Here is a 12,986-nt window from a genome sequence, read left to right as displayed (position 1 = left end):
ATAGAGGGTGAGAAGAAATATTTATGAAAACTGAAAGTTTTACTTTTGCTGCTTCTATAAATGTGTTTCCCATGGAGGTCACAGTGTTCACCTGGTGGGCCGTACTGGCCATACGAGCCGGCCTGCTGGTAGGAGCCGTGGTGCATGGGCCCCCCCGACACCGAGTGAGGGGACATGGGCGGTGCTGACTGCTGGGGGCCAAACTGAGGCCCCTGGGTGCTACGCTGCATGGAGGGAGGGAAACCTGTGGAAACAACAGAGACGAGGAGTCTGTGTTTAGCCTAGCTTAGCACAAAGACTGGAAGCAGGTGGAAACTGCTAGCTCCATCAAAAGAGGAAATACCAAACAACTGTACAAACAGCCATTATGTGCTCGCACCATCGATCAGTCAGTACAGAGGTTTTCTATAAACATTCGCGATCCGCAGAAGATGATCCGACTGACTCTCTCTCTAGTGAAGGTGACATCGTGTACGACTGTAGACAGTTTAAACTCTGGGACTGATGGATTTGTTCTGGCAGCGGCTCAAAAATGAAACAGGACAAAACCAAAGTGTTCCTGAAGGTGAGCAGCGCTGAAGGGCCTGTAGCTCATTTATCACAGAGACAGTGAGATGATGATGATGATGATGATCGGTCAGATGTTTTTAACAGTGCGATAAAGAAGAATGAATCCACAACAGTCTGCCACAGGTGAGTGAGTCGTACCTCTGTCTTGAGTCATGGCAGACTGAGGACCAACATCTGATCCAGGACCAGAGACCTGAGGGGTCAGCTGAGAGCCTGCGGGGGGGAACAGAGACAGGGTGTTAGTGTCTTGTTCTATAAACAGAGTAAAGACAGGAAATGACATCATGACTTTACCTGGTCCACTGGTGGCGGGAGACATAGGCCCGGATCGCGACTGGCTGCCAGACCCAGCAGGGGATGGTGATGCGGCGGGAGAGGGTCCGGTGCGAGCTGGTGGGGGGAGTCGAGGTGAGACATGGGGGGAGAAGGGGGAGCGGGCTGGGGTCCCCTGGTCGCCCTGAGCGCTGCCGGAGCCCGACGCCCCGGAACTCACTGCTGCTTCGGTACCGGTGGGCAAGTCATCGATAGAACCAGACAAATCCTGAAACACAGACAGATGATGTCACTTCATCAAGTTCTGAATCTCAACATTTTGTTTTGGACCGAAAATATTTCTACAAACATTTTGCCTCCAATGAGTCGATCAATAAACAGGACGATCACCGACTGATCAGTGATGGCATTACAGGCACAATGTGTCATTTCTGCCACTCTCAAATAAAAACAAAACAAAAGACGTTGTGTGGGAGTTGGTGCAGATCCAGACCTGCTGGAGGAACAAACACCTGGAGTCTCATCAGAATCTGATCCAGAGCTGTTTATCAACAGGAGCAGAGCTCGGAGAAGACTTTCTGATTTGTGGGATTAAAACGGTGATTGATCTTCACTCCTGTTGATCAGCCTGACTGCAGCAGTGATCCGGAGCGGACATCCATTGTCGGGCGTTTATGTTCAGTAATGTGTCTGCCGAAATATTTCATATTAGATCTTTAACAGTTTGACCAAAACCAACAGAACGAAGACGAACAAGCAGATTTTTAACCTGCGTCAGAGTGAATCTGACAGCATCGACTCGGTGACTCAGTGTTGAGTTTGGTGCAGAGAAACATCAGCAGCTCACAGAGACAAAGAGCAGCTAACTCAGCGACAACCACATCTGTGTGTTGATAATTCTGTTTTCTCTTTTACATCGTTGTTAATTCATGTTTGGGACCTCAATGTGTGGATCCAGTCGGGGATCCTGTGAGGGCGCGTTAGATATAAACGTGTGTTGGATTCAGTCACAGACAAAACTGGTGAACATTTTCCAGAAGACTTCTTTTACACAATCTTACTCAGTGATATTCTGAACTAGACACATCGATTCTTCTGCAGCTGCAAAGGAGTGAGACATCTGACTTCTCTCTCATCTCTGTTGAGAGGCTGGCAAGGATCTGGTACTGATGATACCGACGCTGGTTCTGTTTTAAATGTCTCACTTAAGTCTCTCTTTTAAACTTGGCGCCGAATAAATGAGTCGGACCGTTCGCATTCGCACATCAAAGACAAAAGCCAGATGTTGGAGGGTTTTTCATCCAGTGCAAAAAGGAAACAGATTGATGCTTTGATGTGTGTTGACGAGCACACGCCGAACTTGAATATAGATAAAATTATTTAATCATGCGGCTCCTTACGACTTTTACTGGACCAAATTCTGATCAGCAAAAGAGTCATTTCATATTTTACGGGGAGTTGTGACGCTCAAGTTGTGACCGCTGTAAAAACTGACTTTAAAACCTGGCTAAAAGTGGAAAGTGGAGACAAGAGGAGGGAGGGGAAACAAAGACAGGAGACATGGATGGATGGATGGTGTGATAGGAAAGAAGAGAAGGAAAGCAGAGAGGAGAAGAAAGAATAAGAAAAGCCATCGGAGAAGGACAGAGACATTGAGAGAAGGAGTTAAAAGGAAGAGGAAATGGAAAGCAGAGAGGAAGAAGATGGAGAGAAAGGAGGAAGGATACAGAAAGAAAGGAGGTGAGAGGAGGAACGATGACACAGAAAGAAAAAGATAAAAGAGGAGAGGGAGAGAAAAGAGATGAAGATGAGAGAAGAAAAGGAGGGAAGGAAAGGAGGAGGAGAGTCAAAGAAGAAGAGGAGCACTGCGCTGAAATCTCCCATCTGCCCCTGGGCCTCCAGCCAGCCAATCACAAAGCAGCAACCCATCCTCCCTCCCTCCCTTGCCAACAGCTCAGCCAATCAGCTGCTGCGCTGCATCACACACACACACACACACACACACACACACACACGTGTGTTCTAATTATAAAGAGTGAGAGAGTGTTTGTCTCGAGCCTCACTCGACCTTCCTCTTTCTCCTCTTTCTCCTCCTCGGCTCAAACTTCCTCTTCCTCCTCTTGGCCTCCTCTTCGTTTCCTCTCATTACCTCATACTTCATCTTCCTTCACTTTTCATCCTCCTCTCGTATCCTCAAGTCTTTTTCTTCATCTCCTCCTTGCGTCCCTGAACTTAACAGCTAACTGTCTTACAGCCCTTCATCTCCTCCTCTTCTTCCATCACCTCCTCCCTTCCGTATCTCACCTCCTTTCTTTGTCCTCATGTACCTTTTCTCCTTCTACTCCATTCCATCTCCATATCTCACCCTCAATTCCTTTCCTTTCTTTCTCCTCCCCAGTTCTTTCTCCTCCTTTAATCAGCCTGTACACCTCATTCTCTCCTCCTGTCCTACTCCTCCATCCTTTCCTTCCTGCTTTCTCTTCACTTGCCTCCTTTCTTTGTCCTCGTTCCCTCTTCTCTCGTCCTTTCTCCTGTTTCTCTCCCCATTTCAGTCTTTCTCCTCCACCTTGTCTTTATTTACTCTCCTCCTTTCTGTGTCCTTGTTTTCCTCTTCTTTTCTTATCAGCCTGTACACCTCATTCTCTCCTCCTCTCCCTCCATCACACTCTTCTTCTCTCCCTCCGTTTTGTGATTTAAATACGTCTCTTGGCTCGACTGGATGCGAGTGCATGAATCATTCTGTCTCTCTTCCTCCTCTCCTTCTTCCTTCACCTCCTCCTCTCATGTTCCCTCTCGTCTCCTCCTCCTGTATCCTTCCTCTTCCTCCTTCTTTTCAACCTTCACCTCCTTCTCTCTTGCTCTGCTCTTCATTGACAACCTTCTTTTCCATCTACTTCCTCCCCATCCTCTCCTCCTTCCTCCTCCTGATCACCTGCAGCGGTCATGTTTAATCCTCTGAGGAGGTTCGATGGACTGAATGATGGAGGAAGAAAATATCTTCATTGATTTAAGACATTTTATGAAGAAAGTCGGCTGATTCAGTCAAACTGCATCCTGTGTTTTCAACACACTTAAGAAAAGTTTTGTCTGTTTTTGTGTGAAGCACAGCGGAGGATGACTTTAGCTGCTGTGATGACGCTCACTGAGCAGTTACGCTGCAGAAACAGTCAGTAAGTGTCTTTATTCACCGACTCTGACATCGTTCAGGCCTTCGAGCACCAAGTCTGTATTTTTTTTTGGGATACGTTTTTTGTCAACCAGTAAAAAACAGAAATCTTGAACATTGCGCCCGATGCGTTAATAAATCAGAGTCAGAGTGTAAACATGACTGTCATAACATTTTGTACGTACATTTTTAAATGTGCAACAATTTCAGATGAAAACAAAAAACTATCGTGCCTGGATCAATAAATCAATCAACAGATCATTGGTTTAATGTGTCATTTTTAAATGATAGGGGTATTTTACAACAACAACTTGACTTTATCCTTGTGTCTTTTGGACATGTTCAAATAATATTTACCAAAAATAAAAATTGAGTGAGTCCTCTTCACAAACAAATCAATAAAGGATCTCTGACTCTAACTATCCCAACATCTCTCACGTTTAAATTAGTTATTTATGTTCATTTTCATTTCCGTAGCGTTAAAATTCAGATGAAATGTCCGCCGTGTTTCCAAACAGCAGCGCTGCTTCACTGTGAGGTTTAAGTTTCATTTCATTAGGAGAGATTTAAATAAATCAGATCATTTCTCACTCGAGTGTTTGAACAGGAGGAAATAAAAGAAGAGGGCTGACTATCATGAAGTCAACTTATTAACGAGTCTATGAGGCCTTCGGGTGCAGCTGATTTCTGCTGATTTTTTTTTCTTCCTGCAACAGAGCTGTCTCCCCTCCGCCTGTTGCCATAGCAACTGCATCAGCACCCCTGGCTTCAAACAGAGCCTCCGAAGAAAAAGAGAGGAAGAGAGAGAGAGAGAAGGAGGCTAACACGGATAGAGAGAGAGAAATAAGAAACAAGACCAAGAGGGAGAGGTGGAATTTAAAAGGGATGATGAAGAGACGGAGGAAAGAAAGAGAGAGAGAGGCGGAGACAAGAGATGAAAAATAGAAATAATTAAAGGAGAACAGGGAGAGACGGAGCAGTGGGCAGATGGAGAGAACGAGCAGCGTTTTGAGATGCTTTAAAAACGGTTTTCCAACTGAGTGAAACGTCTGCAGTCCAACGTGACGGAGAAAAGGTGTTCCCCAGGGCTCCGTTATCGGACCTCTGTTATCTCTAACTGATGCTAATGCTGTGAAATTCAGATTAATACAAATTCTGAGATCAATCTTTTAATCCATGCCTCTTCCTTTTGGATGCACGGCAGGTTCTCAAATTAACATTCACTGAGCGCTAAATGTGGGTTGATTTTCAGTGAGGTGAGTTTATCTCTGAAGGCGCTGCGCTACATCAGCAGGCGAATGTTTGTACCAGAGCAGCAACGTGATCGTGGCTCACAACACTCGAATAGCCACAAAAATGTTCTATATTTGTTTTATTTCCCTTTGTTGGAATACATCCGCCTTCATCAATATCACATTAATTTCTCCACTGACAGATTTGAACTACAACCTTATTGAAACTATTTGATTCACTTTTTTACATTTATACATTAATTAAGAAGTTCACAGAATCTCCTTCTAATCAAAAATGTAACCAAAGACAGTTTAATACACACTAGTGAGAGTAAGTCAAGAAAACTACAACTTTCAGAATCCTCATCTTGTGATTTTCTCCCATTTGTTTAAAAATACAAGACTTTAAAAACTATTATCAATGTCTCGTTTCTTCTTTAACAGATTTCATTCTTCTTCCACCTTTTCCTCGTACAAACTAAAGAGTGTAACACATTTCTTAATTGTTGTATGAATAATTATTCTTCAGTTTCAGAACCAACAGTGTCAAACAAGCCATTATATAGTTGTTTTAATGGTAATTTTAAGTTTGTTACTTCCTGAAAAATCATTAAAATGTTGATGAGTCATCCTGCACTCAGTGGAGCGTATTAACCATTTGTCCAATAAATTCTCTCTTTAATTTATGACGCCGTCTTGAGTGTTTCCTGTGACTGTACAAACAAAAACACAGCGTCATATCTGAATTCAGTGATTTGAGTAAATTGGGTTGTTTAAGAGACGGACAGCTTCACTACCATCTTTCAATGTTTTAATTTAACAATTAATTGAGAAAATAATCAACAGATTAAATGATAATAATACAAATAAAATGAATGCTGACTTGTGAGAAATATTTGCTGATATCTTACTAACTTTTCAGACTAAATGATAAAATAAATACAGATGACTTCATTCTTTATCTGTAAGGATTGAGTTGAGTGAAACCATCAGTTCTTGCAGAGCTGAAAGTCTTTAAAGCCAGATTACAGTTGAGTCAGCGTTCACGAGGACAGGTTGGTATTTCCGTCGTGTCTCTCAGTGTGAGGTCCGGCCAACACAGGGACGACCCAGCAGGACGCGTCAGGCGCTCAGAGCGTGATACCTGCCAGGTTCAGCTCCAGAGAAAAGAGGACGCCGCCATTATCGACAACAACGACGCCGAGAGCGGTGCGGAACAATGAGAACCAACAGACAGCAGGGAGCTCTGAATCACCACCGCTGAGCCTGACACAACAAACTGCTCTTCTTTTCATACAACAGAGCTCCTTCTGTTGGACTTGACCATTTCTGATCAGAACCAGGGCAGGAAGTCAGGAACGCACAGCTGCTTCATCCAAAACATAATCGCCACTTTTCTAGTTCTATTTGAATTAAACAGGACCACAAACAAAGCTTGATCTGAGGAACCAAACTGTTCTTTGTCTGTCGCTCTGAGGAGTTCCGGTCCAGACTGTCACGTTACGTTCATCCTGTCAGTGATGTGAAGCAGTTATTTTATGGGTCAAGAAGAGATTCAGCACATCTTTCGGGCATCACATCCTCAGCGGACTGAAGAATCACTAAGTTTGTCAATTAGACACGAGTTGCATCACGTGGGTGGATTTTCTGATGTGTCGAGTCACAAACTGAGTGTTTTTGTTTACTGAGATCATGAAGAAGACTGTTGTTGAGGACGTGTTCGTTGGTGCTGGTGGTCTAAGAGCATTTTCTTGTTAAGTACCAGGTTATCATTTCTGATGGTTTTTTAATCTAATATCACATTCAGTAAGAAAGTAAAGCAATGAGTTTATATTTGACTGTGTGACAAACTTAGTTCTGCTTTGAATCTCGTTTTTGGACGTCAAATAAACAAACTGGCAGCACTGACTCGTCTCTGTGACGCTCAGACTTACCGGCAGGCTGGACGGCCGCTCCTGTTGGCTCAGACTCAACTCCTCGTGGTTTGGTTTCCCAGGAGTCATAGCGGCAGACTGGCCCCGCCCCCCATACGCCTCCTGCGGGACCTCCTGAGTCGAGACAGACGAAGACACAAAGTTCGAATGCTCAGAGATATTTAGATTTTATCCCAACACATCTGCCGGCCTGGTTCTACTCGGTTTGGCTCGGTCCGGCAGGGACTTTTTTTCCGCCACAGCCTGCTTGAGGGCGAGTCTTCAACCACTTGTCTCGATCACCACAGTCCTACCTAAGAATCCCTGCTAACAAAGCAGCTCCGCTAATACAGCTACAAAACCCTTTCATTTACTATAACCTCTTCACAATAAAAGCCACCTGTTATTTAGTCATTTAAAGGCTTTTATTTTGAAGCAGAATCACAGGTTTCCAGCAGCAGTAACTGAACACGACTCCTGATCCAGCTGAAGGTGAACACATGAAACACAGCTGATGATTAAAGAACAAACAGGACGAGAGAAACTAAAGAGTTTCAGTCAGAAGCTACAGACGTACTGACAGCTGAACTGTCTCTCAGGTTTCATGAACAGACGTAAGTTCAGTATCGATTTTAGGGGAGATGCTTGTTACAGGTTGGCTGCCAGTGAGACGATAGATATGTACAGTTCATCCTGATCCATGTATGTCGGACCATGTGGTTCTGTCAGCTTTACTAACAACGTACAGAAGTCCGAGTAGGAATCAGTGAAGGATTATGAGTCATACTGTGAACCGATTTTTCCTCTGTTGCTTCTTGTTTTTCCTGTCAAACACTTTAAACATAATCCACCTGAGGACGTATCAATGAAAGTTAAATTGAAGTCACAGCTGAGGCCACGTTGTACAGTTCATCTATTTAATACTGAACGCAATAATCCCTGAATTATGTTGGTTACTCGGAGGTTACATCAGAAACTCAATCTTCCATTTAAAATAAAACTTTATTCTCAGCGTAGTTATTTTGTTCTCCAGAGCTTCTGCCCTCAAATAATTGAATTCAATTTAATCTCTCTACATAAAAGCAGAGCGATAAAGTCGACCTGGTGGCAGACTTTATTTCTTGTTTTAAGATGTTCGGAGACAAAATGTATTTTCGCAGCACCGTCAGAGGTGTCGACCCTGCTGAAGCCTCCGGGGCTTCGTGATGATGCAAGAAAAGCTGACGGCTTCACCAGCAGAAGCTTTAAACTCTCTGGAGGCTTCGACTGAGACGTCTCCTCCCCGAAACACTCGCTTCTGCTTCAGTCTGGTGCAGGAAAACGCAGCGACAGGACGAGCAAAGATCAGAGACTCTGTCCAACGAGATCTGAATACGTTTTAATAAAAAACCTCGTGTTTTCTCAACAATAGTGATCAGAATGAATCCACCAGGTGTTTGTGTCCAGTGAGGCTCTCGGTCACACCTACCTGTTGCGGCAGTGGGCGGGGCTGCATGTACGGCGGCTGGCTCGGGGCGGCGGGCTGCTGCTGCGGGGGGCTGAAGTATGGCGGCTGGCCCGGCTGACAGTAACCGCCCACGCTCTGCTGCTGCTGCTGACTGTACTGAGAACCCATCTGAGGACACAAGAGACACCAGCAGACTGAGTGACGAGGACCAAGAGACGCCGCCAGGTGACAGGACAGTGGGAGGAGCTACTACAACAATCTAAAACAAGAGCACAGCAGAAACACTGCTGGCTCCTCTTCATTAATGACTCTGAAGATCAATAGATCCATAGTCAGGTTGTTATTGATCAGCTGATCAGCTGTAGTTTGTGGCCTTCACTGATGATCCTGCAGACATCATGGCCGACACCTGCTTACATCATCACACTGACTTCACAGCGCTGTTCCTGTTGCCTGGCGCCGTCCGTTAGACAGCAGTCAGTGTGCGAGTACGTGCAGGAGGTGCTCTTGAGCAAGGCAGTCAATGCAGCAGCGGCTGAGAGCTGCAGCGAAGTTACGTCTTGTTGCATTCTGTGGCGTTTTATTCCCGAGGAGAGGAGGATGTGCTGTAAGGAGGATAACGCTCTGAGGAGGAAGCACGAAGACTGATCACACCTGGTACCATCCACCCCGAGGGATCTGATCACACCTGGTACCATCCACCCCGAGGGATCTGATCACACCTGTACCTGGTCGAGGGATCTGATCACACCTGGTACCATCCACCCCGAGGGATCTGATCACACCTGGTACCATCCACCCCGAGGAATCTGATCACAGCAGGTGTGAATCAGAACTCTCAGGAGAGGGAAATTAAATATAAAGGTCAAACAAATTCTGAATATGTTTGTACATCACACCAAACATCTGGTGGACATTCTGCCTGAAGGTCCGAGAGGATCAGCTGGAGTCCACAGGTACTTTTAAAAACATGGTTAAAAAACTAAAAAACAAAAAAGAAGCACAGTCCCACGAGTAATGTTTCAGAAATAATCTCCATCCACACAACACACCTGATGACACACATCCCATGGCCAGTCACACACACCGGGCATGAGCCTGCAGGTGTAAACAGGAAGTAGAAGAAGTTGGTCGGTTGCTTAGTTACAGAGTAAAGAGTGAACGAGTCAGAGAAACGAGAGCGATCATAACACAGGAAAACATTCTCAGCAGCCGTTCTTTGTCTTTTCCATCACTTCATTATCAATGTCTGTTGGTGCGTTTCTAAATGTAACAAACAATATGACTCATCATCAAACTCTATAGTCTGCGTCATCATTTCCAAATATCTCCATTTCTGTCCGTCCAGACATAAAAACAGTGAAAACAGAGTTTCTGAATATCTTCACTCAAAGAAACACAAAGAAAAAGTTTGTTTTGCACTTTGTGCTGCATTTTGCAAATGAATTGTGCTTATGAAAAATAAAGTTTATTGTACTTATTATTATTTTAACTACACTGTGAATGACGCGTCATCAGATGATATTAATGGCAGATATTATCTCACTTGTTGGTCAGTTATCGTGTCAGTGTGGTCGACACATGATGACGGCTGGATGTTATAAAAGTCATTCAAAACTAACAGCGATCAAATAAATACATTTGATTCAATCAAAATAGAATTTAATGGGAATTTAATGCAACATAAACTTTAATATAAAACTACTGCTAATTAATTACATGCATTTTAATGTAAGATAAAGCATCATTGCATCATGTAAGTTCATTCTTTACATTTGAATCGGGGAGAGGTTTAATTTAAACACCTCACAGTTCAGCTCACCACCATCTTTAATTTAACGTCTAGTGACTCACGAGTGGCTCCAGACTGGAGTTTTATTTACAATTTTCATATTTATTTCATCCCCATTCACACCTGAGGAACAGACGAGTTAATGTTTTAAAGTTTTATTCACCTTAAATTTGGTCTTGTTCACTGACTTTCCTCAGACGACCGAATGAAACCAGAATGAAACCATCATAAGTAAACTGGTGGATTTCTCTGGTTTGAACATTGTCGGGAATACTTGAGATAACGTGAGAACACAACAACACGTAGAACAAAGGGCGAGTCGTAACATATCTTACTTTTAAGCTCAAGCTCGGCCGATATGTCCGTTCGTTTCGCTCACTTTAAAGACCCGTCACAGATGAATCGTATCTGTGGAAACTGGCTGCAACATACAAATCTAAAACCTGGTCAATAAAAACTATAACAGTTTTCTGCCCGAAGGAATGAAGAAATACCAAAAACATACTTGATTGATATTTTTATCAGTTGGAATGATTAAAGAGTGAAGACAGAGACTGAGACTGTTTCAAAGTGAAGGATGAAAACAGTCCAACACCTACAGCCTGAAACCAGAACCAGCCTGCAAGCACAGAGGGGGAAGCTGACTGGTCCAATTTCATGTGGAATCAGAGAGTTAATAAGAGAAGAGTCCCGGGGCCACCTGGGGCCTCGCTCACAGAGAAGTCATTACATTTCCTCCCTCTGCCGTCGCGTCTTCATCCGAGTCTCAGCGAGCAGAGATGACAACACTGACACAAGTTCCCTCCGGCTGAACAAAAGGAGAATGTCTGTCAACCTGTAATGATGTAATCATGTCACTGGTACTCTGCGAGAGGCTTCGGGGAACGAGGCGACATCAGACGATCGAAGGACTAAAAGAAAAACCTCCGGGGAAGAAAACTGTGATGAGAGTAATCTTCGAGCGGCAGGAGATAAAGTCTGCCGACACCACCTGAAATCTTCTCAACAGCACTGGAAACAATCCTGCCCTCATCCACACACTCACAATGTGTTGTTCTTACGAGAAAGAAAGAAAATTCTGTGGTCGGTTAAAACTAAGAGTCAGTCCTGAATCCAAACTGCCGTGTTGAGTTTAATCAAAATCTCAGTTGTTTTTTATTCTGATTTAAATTCCCTGTTGTCTGATTCCAGCCAAACGCTGCAGACAACTGGTTTAATCCTTTTGTTTGTGACGCATCAGAGGCAGCGTCAGTCATCAGTGAACCCAAACCAGCAGTCTGGAGGCTAGAAATAGCCTCAGCCCAGTCTGCAGCAGAACATAGCCTGACCCGGCCCAGCCCGGCCCGGCCCGGCCCGCAGCCGCCACGACGCAATGACAACATCTAAAGCTCCGTTGTCCACGGTGATGAGGAGGCAGCGCTCAAAATACACAAACTACAGCAACTGTTGACAGACGGCACAAACGACATGAGATACAAACACCAACGAAGAAGAGGCCTAATGAGGTCCTTTGTAACATGGTGGACAGAGCGCCTCCTACCTGTTGCTGCGGGTACTGCATCCCTGCCATCCCCAGCTGCCCTCTGCCGGGCATTCCCATCGGGTATCTGTGGGCGGAGGGCGAGCCGTAGGGCTGGCCGGAGTATGGCGCCCCCTGCTGCTGGGAGTACGGGTTGTTGCTCATCCCGTAGAGCTGAGAGCGCTTCATCGCCATCGGGTCCATGGGCGCCACCTGCAGGAGAGGCACAGGTATTTCTATAAACAAAGCTTTTTCTGTGTGTTCTGCTCTAATGTTTACGTATAAATATAGATCAACTCTCTGACGAACAGAGGCGTCAGAATCACTACAAAGGGAGCTGCTATTGTTACGTCCTCCCACCAACGCTGCCGGTTTTGGACCGGACCTGGTTGGACCTCTAGCTGGTGGGACAACTTTGAGCACAAAGAGGTTGTTATTGAACAATGGCGAGAGATTGTTCCACATCTCCAGGGGATCGCTGTTGTCTTTGAACACGCCATTTTTTAAAATACTCATCTAACAGTTAAAAACTCCCTTGTACAACGTTAAATATCAAGTTTGCCTTAAGCCCAAAGATGCAAGGACAGTGAACACATCAGAGGCTAATGTAGCATCACGTGAGACTCAGGTGGTGCCTTCACTGAACCAAAACAAAAAACTGACACCTGAGACTAAACTCTGCTGTCAGAGCCGATTCAACTGAAGCTGCACTCAGACAGAAAGTGAGCAATCCAAAAGCCTGCGAGGCCACTTCAGCCCAGAGTCAAGAGTCACGCCTGGGTACGCTTTAATATTCTCACACAGACACACACACACACACACACACACACACACACACACACACACTGTATCTGACACACTGACATTACAGTAGGTGAGAGCAGTGACTCAGTGAGAACAGATGTTACACTGCTGCGGCTAAAAATAGAAAAGCGTTGATGGATTTTACGCACAAAACTCCACCTAGACATTTAATCCTCTTCTTTAATCCTTTTCTCTGGAGGACGTGTTTCCGTCAGTCGGCCGAGACGAGGAAACACAAACTGTCCACGACGCTGGAAGCTGTCAGGGAGG

General features: G+C 44.8%; 2 protein-coding genes across 10 annotated transcripts in view; both read right to left on the bottom strand.

Annotated features, from left to right (window-relative positions):
* LOC115574089 (NACHT, LRR and PYD domains-containing protein 14-like) overlaps positions 1-12,986 on the bottom strand; it is a 915,401-nt gene that overhangs the window by 29,913 nt on the left and 872,502 nt on the right. The window lies entirely within an intron of this gene.
* arid1b (AT-rich interactive domain 1B) overlaps positions 1-12,986 on the bottom strand; it is a 36,635-nt gene that overhangs the window by 19,122 nt on the left and 4,527 nt on the right. For 6 of the 9 annotated variants that reach the window (XM_030405322.1, XM_030405323.1, XM_030405314.1 and 3 more), the window contains exons 2-7: positions 11,934-12,125; positions 8,623-8,769; positions 7,176-7,289; positions 865-1,111; positions 709-783; positions 92-244 (exon numbers count right to left, since the gene is read on the bottom strand). In XM_030405322.1, the coding sequence (XP_030261182.1) occupies positions 92-244; positions 709-783; positions 865-1,111; positions 7,176-7,289; positions 8,623-8,769; positions 11,934-12,125 (928 nt within the window). The remainder of the gene's footprint in view (positions 1-91; positions 245-708; positions 784-864; positions 1,112-7,175; positions 7,290-8,622; positions 8,770-11,933; positions 12,126-12,986) is intronic. The other 3 variants (XM_030405316.1, XM_030405318.1, XM_030405321.1) reach the window with 3 other exon arrangements.

Source organism: Sparus aurata, chromosome 22 (genome assembly GCF_900880675.1).
Source record: "Sparus aurata chromosome 22, fSpaAur1.1, whole genome shotgun sequence".
NCBI classification, from domain to species: Eukaryota; Metazoa; Chordata; class Actinopteri; order Spariformes; family Sparidae; genus Sparus; species Sparus aurata.
This window is presented reverse-complemented; position numbering and strand designations above follow the sequence as displayed.